This window comes from Triturus cristatus, chromosome 3_2 (genome assembly GCF_964204655.1).
Source record: "Triturus cristatus chromosome 3_2, aTriCri1.1, whole genome shotgun sequence".
Lineage (NCBI taxonomy): Eukaryota > Metazoa > Chordata > Amphibia > Caudata > Salamandridae > Triturus > Triturus cristatus.
Genome location: NC_140584.1, coordinates 95500806 through 95525589, shown reverse-complemented (window position 1 = coordinate 95525589; position 24784 = coordinate 95500806). Strand labels below are relative to the sequence as shown.

General features: G+C 44.2%; 1 protein-coding gene across 1 annotated transcript in view; it reads left to right on the top strand.

The window, feature by feature from the left end:
- Positions 1–24784, top strand: part of PDIA5 (protein disulfide isomerase family A member 5) — a 796394-nt gene that overhangs the window by 440358 nt on the left and 331252 nt on the right. The window contains exon 11 of the mRNA XM_085647317.1: positions 13254–13390. Coding sequence (XP_085503443.1) covers positions 13254–13390 — 137 coding nt within the window. The remainder of the gene's footprint in view (positions 1–13253; positions 13391–24784) is intronic.

Here is a 24784-nt window from a genome sequence, read left to right as displayed (position 1 = left end):
AGCGGGCCCCAGCCTCACCTAAAAACAAGTTCGGGTGAACTACTCACATCTGTCTTGCCCATCTCGAGCTCGCCAGAGTCATTTTGAAATGGGTTGCTCGCTTATTCAGTTACCGAACATCTAAATTAGAAGAGCAGACTCTTTGCTGAGCGCTCGGACCAAGCTGGAGGCTACTGCGTTTGACATCCGGAAACCTAAAGCTGATGCTTATAAACAGGAAATGAAGCAGTTTGTCTGGGCTACAGTAAGGCTCGTGCACCTTCCCATCATGCAACGCTCGCGAGGCCCATCTCCTCGCGGGTACTGTGAACTGTCACTTGCTCTTGCTGGACCCAGACATGCTGTATGCCAGCGACAACATGATTGCAGCACCTAATAGTGCTGTGAAATGGACCGTGGGAAGCACTGTTTCCCGTGCACATTGATCGGGCTGTAACACGAAGCAGAGCAGACTGCGGTCCGAAGTGCTCTCGGCCTGAAGGGAGTTTGAACCCTTCTCGCCCTCGAGAGTGGGATTACACTCGACAACCGGGGAAGGTAAAATTGTGTCTATTTTGATGGCTCCGTCACACTACATAACCGCAGAGCTAAGAGAATTGCACTTAAATATTTGTGTCTCTGCCTTTTTCACTGTAATGTTTTTGCTGTTGCAAAGTAAACGGCTGTGCATCAGGCTGATCCTATAATTCAGGACACCCCCCATATTTTGCTATATTTCCGGTTTAGTTTACAGTTTCTAAAATATAATCAAGTATTAATAAACGGGACGCTCCCCGTTTTCAATTCAGTTGTAATCTTTCACATTTAAAAACAAGCATTGGCATAGCCAATAGGTATCGCCTTTGAAGCCTCCTTATAAGTGTTTAACCATGCAACAGTTAATGTTGTTGCACCAAGGATATTGTGCTGCATAACTAAATACTTATAAGGTCCCAAAAGCGAGACCTATTGGCTATGCCAATGCTTGTTTGATCATGCTATTATATGAGTGTGTGTCTGTTGTGGACTATATTGGTAGTGTTTTGGTGTTGTATATGAGGAGCAGGGTGGTGTTGTTCTTGTGTTTTTGTTGATGCAACTTTGCATGAATGGGAGCCAAAAGGAGCGAGAAGAAGGTTGCTTAAACAGAAGGTAATTGTTTATGGATGGGTTGAGTGTTTGTGAGTGCAGTGGGACTTTGGGTAAACAGGGAAGGCTTCTGAGGAAGATGCCCTTGGCCTATTCCCCCTTTATCTGGAATGCTGTGGAATGAGCAGATGAGTAGGGAGGGAGATCAAGGTGGGAGGGAGAGGAAGGTTACATGACTGTGGGTGTGGCTCAGGTCTAGTGCTGCTGATCCTCTGAGAGAAAGGACTCCTCGTCGTTTCAAAAACACAGAGAGCAGGGGAGTAACAAACACCCCCGCAGCCCCCGCGGTGCGGGGGGGCCCCCAGTCTTCGGTTAGGTGAAGGGGGCCCCCTCAGCTCTTCGGTAAAGAGCTGGGAGAGAAATGCTTGCTGTAAAAAGCAGGTGCAGTCTGCAGCCTGCTCAGAGCTCCTCGTGCTGACCCAGGGCAGGACTGAAGAGAAACAAAGTAACAAGTTACATTGTTTCTCTTCAGTCATAGCCCGGCCGGAAAAGGGATGGGGGTGGGGGCCCCAGAGAGAGCATTCCCCACAAGGCACAGCCTCGGTGAAGGGACGAGGCAACAGAGTGTTGGCGGAGAAGGTTTGCAGCTCCAGGGACAGGACTCTGCTGGGACACATTGGAAGGTAAGCAAGCATTGGAAATGCAATTGGCTTCGCAGTCTCCCTGGATGGCACAGAGTGTTTCCTCGGTGGCCTGCAGTGTCCCCGATGCTGATAGTGAACATGGAAACGTTCCCAGATCTCCACAGAAGAGAGAAAAAAAAATGGCTCAAGAATGTTTGAAAATGGATGTACGTGTAGAAAATGACAGAGAATACTTTTTTAAATAGTTCAATATAGCGTAAGCTCGCCCCCAAGGTATTGGAGCGCTTTACACGAGCACCAGTTACATTACATGGATATTTCTTTTTCTATGCAGCGCAGGAGAAAATAAGTTTGTTTATTCCTATCACCTTTCCTGACCCCTGCAGCTGCTTATCACATCAGGCTGTGACACAAAGTTTGACTAATGGTGTAGGTAAGAGAATGTGTTACCATTTGTTTTTCTTTTAAAAATCTGCACAGGCCCAGTAGGACACATACTTTGTGTGTGCTTCATTTAAACAGTTTTTATCATGATCATGGCTGATGCAGGACAACAATAAGACAATGCAAAATGCCCCGATAACGCTGGTGCTAAATGATCCTGCTGGAGAGAAATCATTTGTCTGTTAGTAGTTTTTAATTGTAGATGAACTGTATTTTATGTGGAAGATCAGTGGGTTACTGCCTTTGTCACAGAGATCCTTGTGCTACTTGCAGTTCAGTAGTTACAATCCTAACACAGGACAGTGACCAATGACCTGTCATCAAACAGCTGCAGACAAACATGAATGGTATAGTTAGAACTTCGCTTTCTTTTTTTGTGATATAGTTAGAACTTATCCAGTCTTTCATTATTCTAATGTTGCTAAAATGAGTAAGTGTGGGCAGATATACATTTTTATCGGTAAAGCTGACCCCCATGGAATACTCTTTAAATCCTGAGCTTGTGTTTCCCCAGACCAAACCCTCTTAAAATATACTGCCCACCAGTATGGATGACATGTGATTCCTACACCTTGTAATCCTCATTGGCTTATGTGACATTCCCTGTAGACTGATTTACATACTTGTATGATTCACTGTCTCTGTATAATGTGTGCGTGGTGTAAAGTACTGACACACACTACACTGATATGAGTAGCGCTACACAACAAATGAAATGCATATGAGAGAGGCGCTACGTAAAGATGAGGAGCACTGTTGGAGGGTTACACAAGGCCACACTTATTTTTTAAGCACGGGGTTATTAAGTGATTTGCCCAGAATCACAGGATGTTGAACCAACGCGGAGACTCGAGCATGATCCCCCAGTTCCAAAACCAGCATCTCTGGCTGTTATGCCACAATCCATTTGTATCAGTGGTCTTCCCAGCTGCAAAGGAAGGGAGAACATGTCTGTGGTTGTTGCACATTTTTGAGCGACATTTGAGACCAAGTGCAAAACTATCTGGAGCCTTCAGCAAAATTCTATTTTTATGTTTTTTGCTCCCTCCTTAGAATTAATTGGTAATATTTGATGCTTTTGGTGTCAATTTGGCACTGTCTGGTGCTGGCACCCTCGGCACCTGCCTAGTATTATTGACTCGCTTTATCATCAGCCCTTTATTTACTTTTAGACTCTGGCCATGGGCGTACATACCAATGGTTCAGCATGTGCAGTGGCATCGGGTCCTAGGAATGGGAGGGGCACACTGACTATAGCTTTCTTTCACTACCCAACCAGGAGCCAGGGAGCAATTTTCAACACCTTAAATGAGGGCGCGTGAGGCTCGTGCTACGCCACTGACTCCAGCTTAACTGAAAAACTCACATTTTAGGGGCCTCCAGAGTACTATAGAGTTGGGGAAAGTCATTCCCAGGTTCCACAGCACAGAACCTTCATTTTCTTTTTTTTAAATACATTTTAGGTATCCAGTTTCTGCCCATGCTGTGCACTTTTTATTTTATGTTTGTTTTGCTATGAATTCTATTTCTTGTTATTCACATTGGTAATATTTTTTATTGAAGAATCCAATAAAGAGCAGGTTATGAATTGGTACTTAAAGTCTAATGATGCATAGAATGAGCCCAGAACAGCAACGAAATTCTAAAAATAATAGAGATATATTCAGGGAAATGAATGGGACTGGAGTGTAGCAAACTATCACCAGAGTCATATGGGAGAGAGTAGGACACACATAAGAATGGAAGGACATTGTGGGTCGGAAGGGGAGAATCCATGTAAGATGTCATATCTAATAAGCGTTGGCAAAGCCAATAGGTCTGACGTTGGTTGGAGGACTATTGGCTGTACCATTGTATGTTTCTTTTGCTGTAGTTTATTATGAATTTATTGTTCCAAGATGGCTAATGGATGCTGAGAGAAGAAAGACATGAAGGAATCATTGAAATACGAAAGGGTGTAAATACAGCGGGTGGACAGCGGTGTATGAGAGACAATGAAATACTTCAGGGTGTAAATACAGTGGGTGGACAGTGGTGTATGAGAGACAATGAAATACAGGGTGTAAATACTGCAGGTGGACAGTGGTGTATAAGAGACAATGAAATACTAAAGGGTGTAAATGCAGTGGGTGGACAGTGGTGTATGAGAGACAATGAAATACTACAGGGTGTAAATACAGTGGGTGGACAGTGGTGTATGAGAGACAGTGAAATATGAAAGGGTGTAAATACAGCAGGTGGATAGTTGTGTATAACAGACAATGAAATACTACAGGGTGTAAATACAGTGGGTGGATAGAAATGTATGAGCGACAATGAAATACAGGGTGTAAATACTGTAGGTGGACAGTGGTGAATAAGAGACAATGAAATACTACAGGGCGTAAATACAGTAGGTGGACAGTGGTGAATAAGAGACAATGAAATACTACAGGGTGTAAATACAGTAGGTGGACAGCGGTGTATGAGAGACAATGAAATACAGGGTGTAAATACAGTGGGTGCGACAGCGGTGTATGAGAGACAATGAATTACAGGGTGTAAATACAGTAGGTGGACAGTGGTGTATGAGAGACAATGAAATACTGGGTGTAAATACAGTAGGTGGACAGCGGTGAATAAGAGACAATGAGATACTAAAGGGTGTAAATACAGTGGGTAGACAGTGGTGTATGAGAGACAATGAAATACAGGGTGTAAATACAGTAGGTGGACAGCGGTGAATAAGAGACTATGAAATACTGGGTGTAAATGCAGTAGGTGGACTGTGGTGAATAAGACAATGAAATACTGGGTGTAAGTACAGTAGGTGGACAGTGGTGTATGAGAGACAAATAAATACTACTGGGTGTAAATACAGTAGGTGGACAGTGGTGTATGAGAGACAATGAAATACTACAGGGTGTAAATACAGTAGGTGGACAGTGGTGAATGAGAGACCATGAAATACTACAGGGCGTAAATAAGGTTGCACAACATAGACTTGAATTAACACAGGGCAGGGAGTAAACACAGTGGGCTCTGAAGTCGTGACCCTCAGCTGTCCTGCAGAGAACTGTACTCAAGTGCCCCATAGTCAATTTCATACCCCTCATCACGCATAAAGGTCAAGCTATTTTTATTCTCTAAAATTTCTCCCCATACTTCCCTAAATAAGTAACCATTCCAGGATGGTTGATATGCATTTGACCTGTAGAAGGGTACAGGGGACATATGGATGTCCTTGTGTACTGTGGGAAGGGCTGTGACGAGAGGGGGTGGACTGTTAGAGACAAACAAGGAAGCCGTTCATATCTTTCTCTCTCTTTTCCATTGTGCCTGCGACATGCCTTTGTGTAGAAAAAACTATCACTAGGTAAAGAGGGGAGCTTGTCACAGCCACTAGTGTGATTCTACAGAGCTACCCCATTTCAACACCAGCAATGTTCCATGATTGTGTACTTAATAAATAAAATAACATGACATAATGTTGGCCCTGCCATAATGGTGGCACATATCGGCCCAATGTGCTCACCCATGGTATAATGGAGCCCAAACCAGGTAAAATGCGGGCGCTGGCATAATAGTGGTAATTCCTGTCTGATTGGGTGGTGCACAGTCCTCATACTTGCTTCGGCATAATGGCGGTAATTCTTGGCATAAGATTGGCGCATATGACATGCAACTATGACACATAGATATTCAAGGTGGAATCCAAAACTGTCTGTACGCACCGCGGTGCCCGAGCAACTTTGGGTGATGCCCGGAGGAGCTGTCCTATGCAGCTATAGAGGAGTTTGGCTCTGGTTCAACCCTTGGCCGCCACCTACCCAGCCGGACATCGGACATTGTTTTCCTCGTCTCCACGTTGTGTTTCTTTTCCCTCTCCCACCTCCTCCCTCCGTGATTCTTTGTCTGCCTTCCCTTTTCCAGCCTGACTCTCCTGTGTCACCTGAAGTACTTTCCCCCTTACCGTTTTTTTTCCTAATGTTATGCTATGCTTTTGTAATTCATGTAACTTTTGTAACTCCAACAACTGATGTAACAATGTTCTGAAACAATGTCCTACTTCATGTAAAGCGCTCTGATACCTCCGGGTCTAGCCAGCGCTATATAAAACTTTTCAAACAAACAAACAAACAAGGCGGAATCTATCATGTGTTTTAGTGGTTCATGACAATAATTGAACTTTTTCACAAAAAAGATAACTTCTTGATTTATGTAAATTTAAATTATTTTTCAAGAAGGCAAAGCTGGTATTTAATAGCATAACGTGTCTGCTTTCATAAACTGACAAGCTGATATTTTGGAGACAAATGACTGAATTTATTTAAAGCTGAAATTTGAGTGGTTAAAGGGCCCACTTGGGAAAGCCAACCCCGAACACACCTCTTTCACGTTGGTGTGCTTGCTGTACTCACTTCCTTCTTCTACTTGGTTCTCAGCTTTTCGTTCCACCACTTTTAGAATTCACCAGCCGCCACTGGTGCATGCGCAGCTGGCCCCCGACCTGAGAACTCCTGACTTAATCCGGAGCGTGGGGGGCCCCCTCCATATTCTTTGCAGGGGGGGCCCCCTCAAGTTTCGTTACGCCACTGACAGAGAGAGCAACGTCCAAGATTTGCCTGGGGAGTCCTGGTTTTCAGAGGACTGTCCTGGTGTTCTAACGCTTTTGTTAATTTTAAATGCCTGTCCCGGTTTTTGGGACAAAGGTCAGGTCATTCACAAAGCCGAATTGAAAGGTATGCTCTTCTTTCACCCGTGCCTCTCAAGTGTGAAATAGTTTCAATGTATCTGTTTCTGCCATGCAGCCCAGGAGGAGGTTCTTTCTCTGCTCCCAGCAGAGTGACAGAGTGGGAAGGAGGGCAGGGCGGCACAGGGTGGGAGGCCTGCTCTCGCATAGCTAATGTTTTGTAAAACGTAGCCTTGTTGATCTGTGCATGTATGTATGCAATAAATACACACACTTACATTTACAAAGGTAGCATACATAAATATATATAGGAACACATTTACACTGCTAAGCAAAAAACGGGACAGGCCAGGTATAGAAGTAGAAGTATTCTGCTTTTATATCGGACCCATCCCGGACTTTGCTTCTCAAAATCTGGACAACCTAAACAAGGTGGATGGGAGAAATGAAAAAGCAACAGATAGAAAGCAGAAGAGCAAATACATTGGGAATGCTAATATAAAAAGCACAACATCAGCGTACTACTGTTTTACCAAAAGCATAACAGGCCATTAAGCACCAAACCTGCTGTATCTGAGTTGCTTTGGTTGCTAATTCTATTGAGGGCCAGTCAGTACTCAAATGAAAGAATGAATGTGAAAGGAAACTGCTCACTGCCCACTTTCGCGTTCAAGCATCACATGCATCTCCCGAGTGCCAGTCCAAAAATTCAAGACTCGCTGGCTGTCGGAGGTCTTTACAGATCGAGCAATATTCAAACAGTAAATAGAGATGGTCTTGTGAATTATTGACATTTTATACAGTGCCCGGTTACCCTGGAACTGGGTGTCCTGGTTCTGACCTCATGGAGAGTTGTTTAAACTGAAGAGAAATTCATAAGACAAAAGGAGGAAAGAGGACAGTATTAAAACAAGATAAATAGTTGCAATCAGAAGGGAGAATTAACAATCAAATGGTAAAAAACAAGACATGAACATAATGTACACTCATACCTGCCAACTCACACTGTGCCAATGTGTGACGCCCGATATTGGCTCCCATCACACGGTCTCCCAGTGAGGGGCTGATATCACCCCGTGGCTAGGAAAACAAGCTGAAAACCACTGTAAATAGTGGTTTTCTAGCTCGTTTTCCAAGGCTTTGAACTGCTGACGTCCATTAAGAGGTGTGAAAACACCCCAGGACATCCGCACTAGCCTCAGCAACTTTTTTTTTTTTTGGTGGAGGTAGCTTGGGGGCGGGGTCGGGTTCAAAAGTGCCTTGTAGGTACTTATCAACATGAGGCCCAGCCCCCTTCAAGGCCCCGTCCCCTCCTCACTGTGATATTTGTTCTTCTAGTTGGCAGGTATATACACTGTTCAGCAATGGAAGAAATCAGTTACAATATATTACATCTAAGGAATTTACATTTTCTTCATCTGGGGACATCAGGAGAAAGTTCTCTGAGCATCATGGAGAAGATTTCCTCATGGTGGGGGAGAAGATGGCTAATGACAGACAAAATAGAAAGTGTTTCCATTCTCTCTTGAAAGTGGAAGGAGCAGTAATGTGGAGGGAGGAGGTAAGGTGTCGTTCCAGATTCCAGCTCAAGAAGGATTGTGTGTGATGTTTATTATAGATAATAACTCTTATGCATTTTCTGAGCTACATGGTCATTGGGGCCGCCATGAAAATTTCAGTTACCTAGCCAGGAGTTGTGGTCCAGTGGCTAAACCGCCATGGCTTGGAGACCTGTTTTTTTTTTTTTTATGTCAGCCTTGGCTGAAAAGCATGTAATTATGGACACTTGACTCAAGCTCCCTGTGCCTAAAATTCGAAATATTAGACATGTTATTAAAAATGTGATGGGGTTTGCACTTTATAAATACAAATACAATTCAACAGTGCACTACAAGAGAGTGAGTGGGAACATCAGTAGAGGGATCTAATTAATATTAAATAAACTTTTTGTTCTCACCTTATGTAAATCCCTGTCTACTTTAGACCAATTCCAGTGGATTATCCTCTTGAAACACAAGCAACCACATATTTCAGTGACTATGAATTAGTTCATACTTTAACACCACTTGTATTATTGAGCCATATGACAATATGTTGAGAAATAGTTGTCTGTAAATACATTTTTAATTAATTAGTCTTAACACCTTTTTAAAAGGACGATTGAGAAATACATACCTTCTCCCTGCTCCACCTTCCTTTCATCTGCTAAACCTATATTTGTAACACAATATTTTATGTACATTCTATCGCCATTTCTCAGTATGCAGACAGCACCCCACTTTACCTCCTGTTATCTGACCTCACATAATAGCCCTTAGTTCTTTTTGATAATCTAGCAAACTGGATGCAAACATCCTCTCTGGAACTGAACCTGTTAAACTAAACATAGAGGAGGACTAGAAGTGCTTGGAGGTCCAGCATACAGGCTCCAGAGCTACTATTTGTTACAAAAGGTATGCAGGTCCTGGGGGATGGAAGGAAGGGAGGATCTAGGTCAGGGAAGCTGAGACAACAGATCAGGGATCTGATTGCTTAGAGGCAAGAGCCGTCGCACACCCGTGTGGGAGTCATGCTTCATTATTGGGCATCTTCTCATTGGCCGGCGCTGTGTGTGTGTTGAGCTCGTCAGGATTAGGTGTTTCACATTAGATGTCGAAGGCATGAGAACTGACCCCTAGAAGGAGAGTGGATAAGATATTTGTGCTCTGGTTAATAGGAAGCACATAGGATTAAATAATGGGCGAGTACTTGTTCCTTTTGTGTGAATCAGGTCTATGGATTTAGTCCTTCGGTCTGGAGTTGGTCTGTGTGCTGGTATTTTATTGGAGCTAGAATGAAATGGGAGTCTTATTGTCGAAGGGAGCAGGATCAGGTTTTTTTGTTTTGTTGCTAGAAAGGCAAGTAGATGATTATAAGGTAAATAGGGAGAGTGAAGAGCTGTCGTAGACAGTAAAGCTGATATTATTTCCAGTCCCATGCCATTGTAGATGCTTTTAGGGTCTTGGTGTCATTAAACAATGTGGTGGTGAACGTAGGGATGTTGTTTTCTGAGGATTGGAGCACTACCTTCCCATTTTCATTCAGAGTGATATGTACTTCCTTTTCTAGTTGTGATAACTTGCAATAATAGTTTTTCTCCAGTAATGGATTGTTGTTCTCTTCAAGATGCATTGGTCTAGGGCAGTGTATCCTTCGTCAAAAAAAAAAAAAGAGTAGATCGGTTTTAATCCAGTCCAGTTTGAGACCGTGGTATTTGTCACTGATTAAGAGTTTTGAGTTTGTCTTCAAGACCCAGGGCCCGATTTGGATGTCTGACGAAGAGCCTCCGAACGGCAGTTGGAGGCTTTCAGCCCGACATCGTGAGGTTTCCCACCGACCACTGTATTTTGATTATGGTGGTCAGTCCATTGGAAGAGGAGCAGAATTGGAATCCCCTCAATGACGGCAGGGCCAGGCTTGGCTCCGCCGTCGGATTATAATGTCGGTTTCCGACACCCAGTCTATGTTGGCCTTGGCACCCCTCAGCTTCCCTGCACCGTGTGGCAGGCACCTCGCAGTGCCTGCCGCACGGTGCAGGGATTTTTACAAACTTCGACTTTTCAATGGGAGCTTGTGCTGCAAGCGTTTTCAGCCCGCCACACAAACTCCTATTGAAAAATGGATGTTTCCAACCCCACTGTGTGCGGTTGCATCCAAATTAGGGTGTCGGAACCGCTGACCTATGGTTGGGCAGTTTCTTTGCCCGCAACGATGTTGGGAGGTAAGAACGTCCGTCTGACTTCGTATGAGGGACTGAGTGTTTGTGGGATTTAAAGGTAGCTTTGAATATTCTATGGGAAGAAGAGATCTCTGAGGTGGTGTATTACATGTCCTGGTATCTTACCTCAGATCAAGCTCTTTGTTTTAGGTTTGAGGGTCATGTAAACATTTGTTAGCCTTTTGAACTTGTGAAACAAATTCATTATGGAACCGCTGTAATATGACGCCTTGGAGAATCATTCAGTACAGACATAAAATGCAGTAGTAAGATGTTTGGTCAGGAGTAAAAGATGACCTAAGATTTGTTTTATTCTATATTGAAGTGCAAGTTCACCCTTAGTGCAATATATCATGATGCGTGAATAACGTTTAGGAGCATGAATCTCAAACTTTTTTGAAATTTAATTTACATTCAGAAATTACTTTTAGATGCAAAATCTTACACAATGTAATATAAACAGGACTATGGAGAAGTGTTTGGGTGCAAAAACATATTTAAGAGCATAAATAACATTTAGGTGGAAAATCACTCTTGAAGCACCATGAATAGGACGGAGTGAGCAAACACTTGGAACAAAAACGACATTCAAAGTCAAAAATCAAATGTAGGTCTAGAGTTCTTTTTTGGTAGAGAATCTATTTGGTGCATCAACAACCAGATTTTGCAGACCTATTCAGGTGCAAAAACACATTTAAGTGCAAAATTAATAGGAGTGTAGGAACACTTTTAATTGCACAAACACTTTGAATAGCAGAAATCACTTTTGACGCAAAATACAATTAGGTACAAAATCACCTTTGATGAAAAATCAGCATGTGTGGTATCAATTCTAGGTGCAGAAATACCCTTCTTGCACCTTCAGCTGAGTATGAAAAAATGTTTAGGAATAATGCACATTTAGGTGTCAATTCACATTAGGGTCTTTATTGCACAGGTATTGTAAAAATTCAAAGCAGTACATACACCCATGTACGCAAAGGATCAGCTGCTAGTTGCTAAAGCTTTATCTCACCTGGTTGTTTCTGGGGAAAATAAAGTCCACACTCCCTGGACACATTTTGGGAGGTGAAACATGCCCAACTCTACCTGGGGAAAAGGCTTGGTATGCTTAGAAAATGTGGATTTTGGTGCGGTGAGCATCAAAATCTGCATTATTATGCCTCATTTTTGGGGCTAAATAAGTGCTATTTCATCGCACCCGATAAATTTTGAACATCGCTGTCTCATATGTTATCCGGTGTGATAACTATTGCATCCCAACCCATGGCACTGTGTTGCGGCCGAGGTGTAAAATGTGTGCATTAGTATGACATTACATTTGATCCACAGCATATTGAGGTGCAAGATCACACTTAGTGCAACCAAGGAAGGAGTGTGTAAAATATTCAGGAGGTGTAAAATTGCTTTAATTTTAAGCAATTTTGAATTTTTCTCTGTTTACCCACAAAGACTCCACAGCTCTCAGCGGTTGCTTATTATAACATTGTTGGGCGGATCTGCCACCAAACCTTAACCCTACATGCCAGCTTTGTAACCCCTGCTAAGAGAATGGGCTACGGTAGCTCTGTGTGTATAGAGCTCGATGCTGACATATGCTCTGACATTCCCGTTGCAAGATTTTTACTGCATTTTGAATCAACACCGCACTTGCTGAGGCACTGTGTAAAAAAAGTTATTTACCCAATACATTGTGTTTGAAATACTAAAACTGCTTTTGCATATCCAGTTGCAGCGAATTTAAAATCCATTGCAAACATGCAAGCTGGCTTGTGGTCCTTCTGGCCATTCAGCATTACCGACTTTTCATAATGGCCAGTGGCCAGCATAAAAAAGTATTTGCAAAACTTAGGTGCAGCAGTATTCGATTCCTTACCCTTGTAAATGTGATTTACTCACAAGCAAGCTCCCTCAGTTGATACAGACAGTGAAAGCAGGCCTCCTTTGGGAGAAAGAATGTGGGCATTATTAGGTGTGTGTGCCCTATTAAATATTGATGAACAGCCAAAAAGCCAGGTTTGTGGTAATTCCTAAACATTTTGCAGTTGGTTTCCCAGCCTAGAAATATTTGTAGGTTTACTCCTATTCAGATTTGCACTCAAATGCTTTTCATGGTGGGAATGGAGAAGGACCACCTATGGTTTGGATGGCTCTGTAGCAGAACGAGTCCCTGCTCGGAGAAAAAAGTCCGGTACAAAAAAGTAAAAAAGAAAATGTTGCAGGGTGAGAATGCTCTTCAGTGTCACATTTCCACAATTGGGAATATAGACTTGTACATTTCCTTATGTGTAAATAGATTTCTATGTGACTTCTCCTGGGACTCTGTAGTAGCTGCAGCTTACCAAGTGTCTCCTTGGAGTTCTCTGAGAATACATAAAGAGCCTGAAATCCACTCAAAACGAAGGTACACGTTGCCAAATTTCCAATTTTTCAAAGGGCACCCTTATGGTTTGTATTTAATTAAGCTACTTTCCCTCTAAACGGTATTGCACTTTGTCATGATTTTAGATTAGTGCAAGTGATTAATATTATTTTGGCTCCGAGGTGAAAGTGATTGATATAATTTTGGCAATCGCTTTTTAAAGGTTTGTTTCCATTGATTAATTAGTTCATGTATTCAAAGTTTCATAGGTAAAGTGTCTTAGATATGCGTTTTCTGTTTCTACAGCCCGCAGGCCCCTCAACCACAGGCTCCCGAGGTCCCTTGGGCAGAAGAGGACAGTTTGGTTCATCATTTGACAGATGGCGATTTTGATGACTTCTTAAAGGATCACCAATCAGTACTCATTATGTTCCATGCACCATGTAAGTAACGTAATGTAAAGTCTTGTAAGTCAATGTCAAGCAGGTTTTTGCATTACTTAACCCCTTCGGTGCTCATGACGGAACGGTTCCGTCATGAGCCACGGTTGAGCTGTGCTCATGACGGAACCGTTCCGTCATGACCACGCCCGCGCAAGATTCCGTCAGCACAGCGGCGGAATTTGCGCAGCATGGAAGGGGTTAACATGGTGGCAACCATCTCTCACTAAAACAAAAGACCCTTTCTTGACATAGGCCCACTTTGACATTCTGTTTGGTTACCCTGATCTGTCTCTCTTCCCTATGTTTGCTCTTACTTATCATTTTTTTTAAATTTTATTTGGAGGTGCAATACAGCATTTTATAAAATAACAGTATAGATTTATCAAAAAGAATAGATACCGCTTACACAGAGTATGACATAATCCATCCACAGTAATTACAGTATAGAACTGCAAACCTTTATAAATTCATATCCACTCTGGAACACAATTAAAAATGAAAACTCCAATTCTTCCAAATCTCCAATCCTAAAATGTTTACAAATGTCCCTGATCTTTTCACAACAAAAATAGCTCATAATTTATAAAATTGCTTCTGCTACCCAATCTTGCAGAGAACAACCTCTCTCCCTCCCTGACGTTTTTAATTTTCTCTGGGCATTCCAAAACACAGGGAACCAGCTTGGCTCTCCACTTTTGCAGGAGTAGTCAGTGGCGTAACGAAAGTTGAGGGGGCCACCCTGCACAGTGCATAGAGGGGCCCCCTCCAGACTCGCTTAGGAGCTCTCAGGCCAGGGAACTGGGCTGAGGGGGCTCCCTGGAGCTCGGGGTCCCCATCCTTACAGGGGCCTTTGTTACGCCAGTGGGAGTAATGATCATACCCCACCATAAAAATAAATATGTTTCTAATGTCTCGCTACAAAACCTAACAAGGGGCAATAACCTTTAAGTGCGAGCATTGAATTTTGGGGAATTCGTATTTGCAGCTGAATCTCGTAAAAAAATGCTCTCCCAAAGCTCTCTTCATTTGCTGCAATTCAGTATTATGTTTACCCAAACTCTACTGTTGACCACATCACACCTAAAACATTGATTAGGACATTCAATATTTATCACATTGGAGTCCTGTATTTTAACCATTTTTTTTAAAATTGCTTTCTATAAAAGTTGTCCCCCCCAACATTTATTCCACAGCCTTATTTTCTTTAAGCAGGAGAGCGTTGATTAAATTTGCTACCAGCTCTATTCTGAATAATAAGGTAGTGGTCCAGGGGGTCCGCAAAGCCTCCTCAAGGGGTCCGTGACTACTTAGAAAATTGAATAATATTAACAGATTCATAAACTGTGTGTACATATGCATGTACACAATTGCTTAAAATAAAGTCGGTCTTCGATTTATTAACTTTATATCCTAGAATTTGAAATGCTGAAACTATTTCAAATACTCTCTCCTGCATTAGCCATAGCATAATGTGGTCAGCACATAGCTTAATTTTAGTCATTTGGGGAGTAGGAACGTGAAATGTTTTATCATTCCGAATGGCTAAGGCTAACGGTTCAATTTAAAAAAAAACTGGCGAAATAGGGCAGCCTTGCTCCTTGCAGGACCTTAAAGACCCTAATTTCAAATTTGTTTAAAATTATTTTAGCTTCAGCACTATAGTACATTTTATTTATAAATCCCATGATTTGGGCAGAGAATCCAAATCTCTCTATTATACGCTGAAGCGTTTCCCAGACCACGAGATCGAAGGCCTTTTCTGTATCTAATAAAAATATTGCAGCCAGTATCAGATTATTGCCAAACATGTCCAGCGCTTCTTTTAAATAATTAATATTTGTACAGAGCTACCGACCTGAAACAAAATAATTTTGGTCCCTGTGAATAAACTTGGATGCTGCTCTATATTACATCTATTAGCTACTAACTTCATTATGATTTTAGAATCTGTGTTTTAAAGCACTATTGGGCGATAAGAATTTGGGTCCATTGGGTCTTTGATTTTTTAAAGAAAACTAACCACATTCTAAACGGAGGTGGTGGTGAGAACCATTTTAAAATAGAGTAAGTGACTTCTAATGAATAAGAGTTTAACATTCCTCCAAAAGCTTTATAAAATTTCAGAGGGAAATCCTTCTGGGCCACACACGTTGCCTCCAGGGAGGCTTTTCACTAACTCCTCCAACTCTATCAGGGAAAAGGGGCTGTTCATAAACGTGCAATCCTCCTCTAATAATACTGGGATCGGAACAAGAGTGAAAAAATGAGTATATTCTGACATATTAACATTAGGAGAGAAGCTATTAATATTTCTAAAATGCTCTTAAACAATTGCATTCACCGTGGTAGTGCATGTCCCTGTTCTAGGGCACTTCACATCGCTAATCAAGTTATTTACAGCCTGTTCTCAGGCTTGCCATTCCATAAATATCTCCACAAAGTCACTCTCCCCTTAGATCTTTTGCAAATAAGTCGACATTTTCACATAGTTCTTAAAATAATAATGCTCCCAAAGGACCGGTTTTGCTTCCTCTAACAATTTCCTGCTCTCATCTGCGCCTTGTACTTGGAATTTCTGATTCTCATATTTGATCAGATTCTCCAAGGTCACTTCTTTTTCTTTCAGCTTTATTTCTAGAATTCACATATGACTGTAAGGCGGCTTCCCTGGCATCCCATACCATACCATATTAACTGAAGCCATACCTTTATTTCTCCCAAAAAAAAGAAAACGCACTTAGTCTCCACTCTCCATTTCCCAATCCAGCTTTCATCCTGCAGATAGACTTTATTAAAAGCCCATCTCTGATTTATAGGCTCTGACCCCTACCAGTTATCTCGAGTTCTAATGCTGCATTGTCGGAGAACCCATTAGGTAGAATGTTTAATTGCTTAACATTGATTGTTGATAAAAATCTAAAATCAATCAATGCAGGTAACAGTTTTACATCTGGCCATAAAACAAGTATACTCTCTTTTTTTTTTTTTGGCAAGGAAATGCAACCCTCATGGGATCTACCAGTCCATAGATTCTTTGGTTTTACCCCAAACAAAAATAAATCTGGTTTTTGCTGTTTCTTTTTATTTTGGCTGTGGCATCTAAATCCGATTCTTGTTGAAATCTCCCCCACAACTTTTTCTTCATCAACCATAACTAATTATTGTAATAGCCTTTTTACTAAATGGTGTTGGATCGCCTTCTATTGGAGAAAATCGGTTAACTAAAGTTAACCATAGTGAATTTATTGTACCATTCACCCAACACCCCTGCCCTTTCGTATCTGCCTGCCATATAAGAATCTTCGCTTTGGCATTTTTATTATTATATGGTGACAACCCTCTATGTGCAGCTGCTCCCAAGGAGAAGCATTTAAAACCAGCCCAGGTTGTAAACATATTAAACTTACCGAGCCTATTAAGAGGAATGTGAGTTTCCTGCAAAAAGACTAATGTTGCCTTATGGCTTTTTATCCATGATTCAGTAGCTTATTTTATCCTCCTATTATGTATCCGTTGACATTTAAATAAAAACCACCTCACCCAAAACCCCCTACTTAAATTGGTGCAAATGAAAGACATCTGCCCCACCAAAATAGTATCCAATGTGCAAACAATTCTGTTCAACCTATACTTAAAGCAGAACACAGTTCAAAAAACAATGCAATCTACTTCCCATGTTTTATTTCCGCAAGGGAAGTTTGAGCATCTGCTGACTTGGAAAAGAAATGGAACTGTGGTTTAAACACTTTCAATTTGGCCATTTGAACCAGAAAGCACCCATGGCCTGAAACAATGAAAACTTATTTTTGAATTCCTTGAGCCGCTGCGCTGTTTCAACTGTCATATCGGAAGACATTTGAAGAGTGTGTTCATCTTGTTCTTTGCTGAGAACGACTTTCCTATTAGGGCTTTAGCCAGGACCTTTTCTTTAGCTCTATGATGTGCAAAATTGATTAATATAGTCCGGGGTACTTAGCATTAGGCAAATTGTGTGATGGCACCCTATTAACCCGCATTATAGTCAATTCCTGTGTGAAAATTGAAAAACGTAAGTTCTAATTGAGGATTCTACAAGTGCTGTTAGACTCATTCTAACATCTTTTCTGGCACCCCCACACTCCTCAAAGTAGATCGCCTAGAATGATTTTCCATCTGCTCCTGCTTTTCGTAGAGGGACTTAGGTCCTGATTCTGAGTTTAGCGGTGTGGGAGGGGCTGCCGCGCCACCGCCCAGCTCCCACACCACCGAACCTCACTGCTGGCCGCCACCGCATTCCGAGTTATTTCGTGGTCCGGTGGGCGGTCCTTAGGCATTCCGACGGCTGTGCCTGTTAAAAAGGCACAGCAATGGGAACGCCAGAGCCCGTTCTTGCAGGGGGTGCGTGCAGCCAGGGGGAACACAATCTGTCCCCTGCATGCCTCGCATGGCCCTGAGGGAACAGGGGGCCCTGTAGGCCCCCCTAAGTTTCCTCACCACCACCCTTTTCATGGCAGGCTCACCACTATGAAAAGGGTGAATATGAGAAAACTCTTAACACGCCAGCATATTGTGGCCCTCAGACCACCACACCACCGCCAGGGATTGCTGAAGCCTGAATGTTGTGACGGTCCTATTGCGGTCTGACCGCTGTACTTGTAATACTGCAGTCGGACCACTGGTGTGGTGGTAGTCACCACGTTATCACTGGTTTGGCAGTCCTATGGACTGCCACACTTGTAATTGGGCCCTTAATCGCTTTCTCCAGCTGCATATTCTGACAAGAGACAGCCTTTAACTTATCATCGCAGGCGTAGACACGATGTTCCAATTCTTCACATCGGTCTATGAACTGGGCCATTTTCCCTGCTATATTCCTAAGACTCTGTTTGATCATGTTTACTAAATCCGTCTGTTGCTGCCTCAGAAATTAAATTTCCCCAAGAACTTCAAGCAAAAGCATCAAAGGGCTGAAAACATACATGTTCGAGGCATATGAGCTGCAGATTGTACACTTAGCATAGATCGCCATCTGGTGTTGGGCCCGGATGTTTGCAGTTTGTTTTTGTTCTTTGGACAGTCTTTGGAAGTCACGAGTTCGGTGACTCCTCCTTCGGTCTGTACTGCGCATGGGCTTCGGCTCCATCCTCAGATTGTTTTTTTCCGCCATCGGGCTCGGATGTGATACTTCGTGCTCCGGCTTCGAACTTCTACGGTTCCAGCCTCGATGGAAAATCCTCGTTTCTTCGAGTTTCTTCATCTCTCTTCATCTCTCGAAGCGGCACTTTTCTCCATCCCGTACATCGGCACCGGCCTTCGGGCCCTCCTCGACTCCGGTCCCGGCCGATGGAAAGGACTCCGTTCAAAAAGTGCCCAAAATGTGGGTCTAAATTTCCCCACACCGACCTCGATGAGGTGTGTAACCTTTGCCTCTCTCCAGAACACGAGGCTAGAGACTGCCCCGCTTGCAAGTCTTTTCGATCAAAAAAGACCATCCGGGATCGAAGAGCTCGACGCACCATGCCGCACTCATCGACCGCAGCTCCACCGGACATCTTCGGAGACGACGCCGAAGCTTCGGGGCAACTACACACCGAACAGGAGGACGTCGTCGTCAGCGCTTCCGAGGCCGACGACTCCGACGTGGAGGACATCACACCGGCGCAGCGGGTCGTGAGTACTATACCCCCTCCCACCCCCGCGCCCAAAACCAAAGAGACTCAGGTTCCACCCTAGCCTGCAGGCCTGGGCAAAACCAAGCACGCAGCTTCTATCACCCCACCTTCGGGCCCGGTGTCGAAACCTCATAAGTCTCACGGCAGCTCGGGCTCGAGCCAGCCGACGCCTGGTGCCGAAAAACACCATCCGGCACCGAAAAAAGTGATACCCAGCTCGACTCCGAAGCCACCGGTGCCGAAGCCTGGACTCTCGGTGCCGACAAAACACAAACACAAATCTGTCGGCACCGACGCTCCGGCGCCGAAAACTCCTTCGACACCGAAAAAATCGGAGGTTCCAAAAAAGCATGGCGCACAGAAACCATCGAAACCCTCGGCTCCGAAAACATCGGCGCCACCGGACGATTCGGTGCCACCGGACCTCTTCACACCAGATCCTTTGCAAAAGACTCTGTTTAAAGATCCAAAGACTGGGCTATTGACTTTAGTTATCAAGAAAAGACGCCTTGACACACCGGCTCCTCCTCCACCACCCAAGCGGAAGGACTCTGCTACTTCTCCTCTCAGAGTGCCCTCCCCACTACCTCCTCCTCTGCCTCCTCCACCTCCTCCACCCCCTCCCCCTCCCAGGTCTCCGCCACCCTTACCTCATCACTCCCCGACCCCATCCCATCCCAAAGAAATGCTCTTTATTTAATGCCAGATCGCTAGTAAAACATTCGGAGGAATGTGCTCTCCTTTTGGAAGAAAAGAACATTAAATTGGCATTTATTACTGAGACATGGCTGGAGGCATCGTCGGGTCCTGATCTGGTGAAAGCCACTCCTTTTGGCTACCGGTGCTATTCACTGGATCGAACTCATAAAAGGGGCGGAGGGCTCGCAGTAATATATCATGACTCACTGACCCCACATTTTCTTCCGGTCCAAGTTTTAGGATGCGAAGCTCTGTCTTTCAAGATTTTCTCCTCTTCCTATAAACCTTTGAAAGGAACGCTTATTTATCGCCCTCCCGGAGGGAAAAACGACTTCTTAAACTCATTGAGTCTGATGCTTGAAGATGGTTTGAGTCAACAAACTTTCATGGTACTCGGAGACTTTAATTTCCATTTGGAAAAAAATGAAGATCCAGATACAGCCAGATTGAACAATATCATGGCTCTTGACGGTCTTAAACAACTGGTCCCTGTTCCCACTCACTCGAAAGGGCATACTTTAGATGGGATTTTCTCTAACAATTGTGATCTGATCAACATCTCTGTTTTTCCGATCACTTGGTCTGACCACTTTGTAGTCGCTTTCGAAGTTAACTATGTGAGAGGGGGCTTCGAACAAAAGAAGGAAATCACTACTAGGGCGTGGGGTAAGTTAAATGTTAAACACCTGGAATCTACCCTCACTGATTCAATGTATGCAGCCCCTCAAGATCCTGATGCAGCGACTGGCTGCTACAATAGTTGGATAAATGACGCCTGTCTTAAATTAGCTCCCCCTAAAAAATGGGTTCCAAAAAGGGCACTTCCCACCGCCCCCTGGTATTCTGGTGAACTGAGGGATAAAAAACTACTTTGTAAGCGGGCCGAAAAAATATGGCGGAAGAACTATGATTCGGCCGACAGAGTAGAATTTAAACTTTCCATTTCCAGCTACAAAAAATCCCTTTTGCTAGCTAAGAAGGAATACTTTTCTTCGCAAATCACGAAAGCTAAATCGGATACCAAGGAGCTTTTTAAAACTGTAATTAATCTGTCCAATCCCAGGATGCCTAACGGCCCTGTTGCCCCGGATTTTTGCAAAACTATAGCCACCTTCTTTAAGTCAAAAGTGGAAACTATTTTCCTTTCACTCTCAGAACAGATAGACAAAACCTATGACAATTCAGGCTTTAAAATTTCGCTCCCATCAGACAGTACCTTTGATCATTTTCTACCTCTGAACTTTGAGGACACTAAGAAACTTATGACCAATATTAAGTCAGGTGCCCCCTCTGATCCCTGCCCCACTTGGATCATTAAGCAGATCGCGGACACTATTTGTAGTGTCTTGACTCCCCTGTTTAATGACATGTTCCGTACTGGAACTTTTCCCAGCTCTTGGAAAAAAGCATCAGTACTTCCACTTCTAAAAAATAAGTCCCTGGACCCTACAGATCCAACTAATTATCGCCCTATTTCTAGACTTCCCCTCCCTGCCAAAATGGTAGAAAAAGCCATGAATAGGCAACTTAGCAACTTCCTTCAGGATAATGACTCCCTGGACCACTCTCAATTTGGTTTTAGAGCCCTTCACAGTACGGAGCTGGCTCTTCTTAAATCCACAGAGGAGATCAGAGAGGTGATGGACAAGGGAGGAAGTGCGATGCTGATACTATTAGATCTCTCTGCGGCTTTCGATACTGTTCACCATAGGGTATTGATGAACAGGCTTTCTGAGATAGGGATAGGTGGTCAGGCATGGAATCTGCTGCACTCCTTTCTGAAGGACAGATCTCAAACTGTCGAACTCAACGGTGATGTCTCCGAACCTTTTTCACTGCCTTGTGGGGTTCCGCAGGGCTCATCCCTCAGCCCCACATTATTTAATATATATGTGGCACCCCTGGCGGGCATCATCAGATCTCATGGGTTTCAGCTTACCTCCTACGCTGACGTCACTCAAATTGTGCTGTCGGTGATGGAGGGAACAGAAAAAGAAACAGGGGTTCGTTTTTCGGACTGTATGGGATCCATCTCTAGGTGGATGTCGGCTAATTGCCTCAAATTAAACTCAGCCAAAACTGAGGTTATGAGATTTGGTAATAACCCTCGGATGTGGACTCCCGACTGGTGGCCAGATAAGCTTGGTCCATGTCCCACACCCTGCAAAAAAGACAAAAACTTGGGTGTGATGGTGGACGACAAACTTACGCTGGGGGACCAGGTGAGCAAGGTGACATCTGGATGCTCCTTGGTCCTCAGAATGATTAGAAAAATCAGACCTTACCTTTCGGAGGGATGCCTCAGAACGGTGGTGACGGCACTTATACTATCACGCCTTGACTACTGTAACAGTCTGTACGTTAATATGCAGATACAACATCTAAATCGCCTACAGGTTATTCAAAATGCTGCCGCCAGACTGCTAACTCGGACTCCGAGGACTGTTTCAATCAAGGGCGAATTACAGAAGCTTCATTGGCTCCCTATTCGTCTGAGAGCGCGCTTCAAGGCGGCGTGTATTGTGTTCAGGGCTCTGAACGGGATCGGGCTAAAGTTCCTTAGACAAACATTTTTTTGGTACGTGCCTAACAGAACTCTTAGATCAGCTGAGGCCAAACTAGTACAAACACCCCAGTTTAAAAAAGTTAATTGGGGAGGTAGAAGTTTTGCTCATAGCGCTTCCAAGATCTGGAATGAACTCCCATTTTTGTTAAGAAGCTCCTCTGATTTCTGCTTCTTCAGAAAACATCTCAAGACTTGGTTTTTCTCACAGTTCTAGTTTTTGTTACTGTTAGTTGGCAGTGCTTAGCGCCAGGACACCGCAAGGTAATCGTGCGCTTTATAAGCTATAATAACATAACATAACATAACATCCCCAGATCCGGATTACGGGGATCCAGACTATGACCCGGCGGACGCCCCAATGGACCCCACTCCACCGGGGACCCCAGACCCATGGGAAGACTACCAAAACCCTGACATACCGGATATGCCTCAGGACGACCTATACCCATCCAGGCCGTCTCCCCCAGAGGACTCCTTAGGGTTTCACCATTTAGTGCAGAGAGCAGCACACTACCATGGGGTGGAAATGCATAGTGAACCAGTAGAAGATGACTTCCTACTGGACACATTCGACATTCAGGACAAATCCACATCTATCTTGCCCATGCTTAAAGGTGTCACCAAGCATGCTGCAGAGGTGTTCAAAGACCCTGTCAGGGCCAGGGTATTGAACCCTAGAATAGAAAAAAAGTACAAGGCGGCACCCACAGACCCTGCATACATTAAGGGCCCTGCTCCCTTAGATTCCCTAGTTGTGTCCACAGCTAGAAAGCGGGCTAACTCCCAGTCCTCAGGAGAAGCCCCACCGCCAGATAAAGAATCCAAACTTCTAGACGCGTCTGGCAAACGCACCGCCTCCCAAGCCGCAAACATGTGGCGCATTGCGAACACACAAGCGCTCCTTGCGCGCTATGACAGAGCACACTACGACGAGCTTGAGGCTCTTATGCAGCACCTCCCTGAAAAACACAAACGCAAGGCTCATGACCTTTTACAGGAGGGTAAACTAATTACTAACACCTCTATTAAGTGTGCCCTCGATGCAGCTGACACTGCTTCTAGAGCCATAAATACTAGTGTCCTGCTTCGTCGTCATGCCTGGCTCAGGATCTCGGGGTTCAAACCTGAAGTCCAGGCATCCATACTAAATCACCCCTTTGACCAACAACATCTTTTCGGGCCAAAGGTAGACGAAGCATTGGAAAAAATGAAAAAGGACACAGACACAGCAAAGTCTATGGGGACGTTACAATCACAGACCCCTAAGCGCTCCTTTCGACGCTCATCCTTTCGCAGCACAGGCAGAGGCTACTCCACCGATAGCGCCTCTACCTCCTACAAATCCCCTCCTCAAACTACCTTTTCAAAGGGCTACCAAAGGGGTGGTTACAGAGGAAACAACAATAAGGGCAGGGGCAAAACTAACACCACCCGTTCTGCCACCACGCCCGCACAATGACTTCCCTCCGCTCCCCCCAGACCATCCCACTCCTGTCGGGGGCAGACTACAAAACTTTATCCACGCATGGGAATCCATAACATCGGACAAATGGGTGACCCAAATCATTCGGTCAGGGTACTGTCTCGAGCTAACATCTACCCCACCCAATATCCCACCAAGGCACCGTCCAATGTCTCAAGAACATTCCACACTGCTCAAACAGGAGGTGCTCTCCCTCCTCCAAAAACACGCTATAGAGCAGGTCCCCGTCAATCAGCAAAATCTAGGGGTCTACTCTCTGTATTTCCTAATACCGAAGAAAGACGGGACCCTGAGGCCCATTCTGGACCTCCGGCCTCTCAATGCGTACATACATTCAGACCATTTCCACATGGTCACCCTGCAACAAGTCCTCCCGCTCCTCTGTCAGGGAGACTTTCTCACTACCTTGGATCTGAAAGACGCATACTTTCACATTCCAATACACCCTTCTCACAGAAAGTACCTCAGGTTTGTGGTGGACGGTCAACATTACCAGTTCACAGTTCTCCCCTTCGGGGTCACCACCGCACCACGGGTGTTTACCAAATGCCTAGCAGTTGTAGCAGCAGACCTCAGACGTCAACATATTCACGTCTTCCCTTACTTAGACGACTGGCTCATAAAAGCCGCGTCCTACAACCAATGTGTGCAACACACCAACAGCACCATTCAACTGCTCCACCAGCTAGGCTTCACGGTGAACTACCAAAAGTCCCACCTCCTACCATCCCACACAAAGCAATATCTCGGGGCCACTATAGACACCTCCAAAGGTATTGCCTATCCAAACTCAGCCAGAATCGCAAGCATACAAGCCTTGCGCCAAACGTTCCTTCCTCAACACTCTCTTCCAGCACGAGTGTTTATGAAACTCATAGGGATGATGGCATCTTGCATTTTCATAGTGCCCCATGCAAGACTTCACATGCGTCCACTCCAGGAATGCCTAGCACACCGGTGGAACCAGGCCCAGGGTCAGCTTACAGATCTGGTGT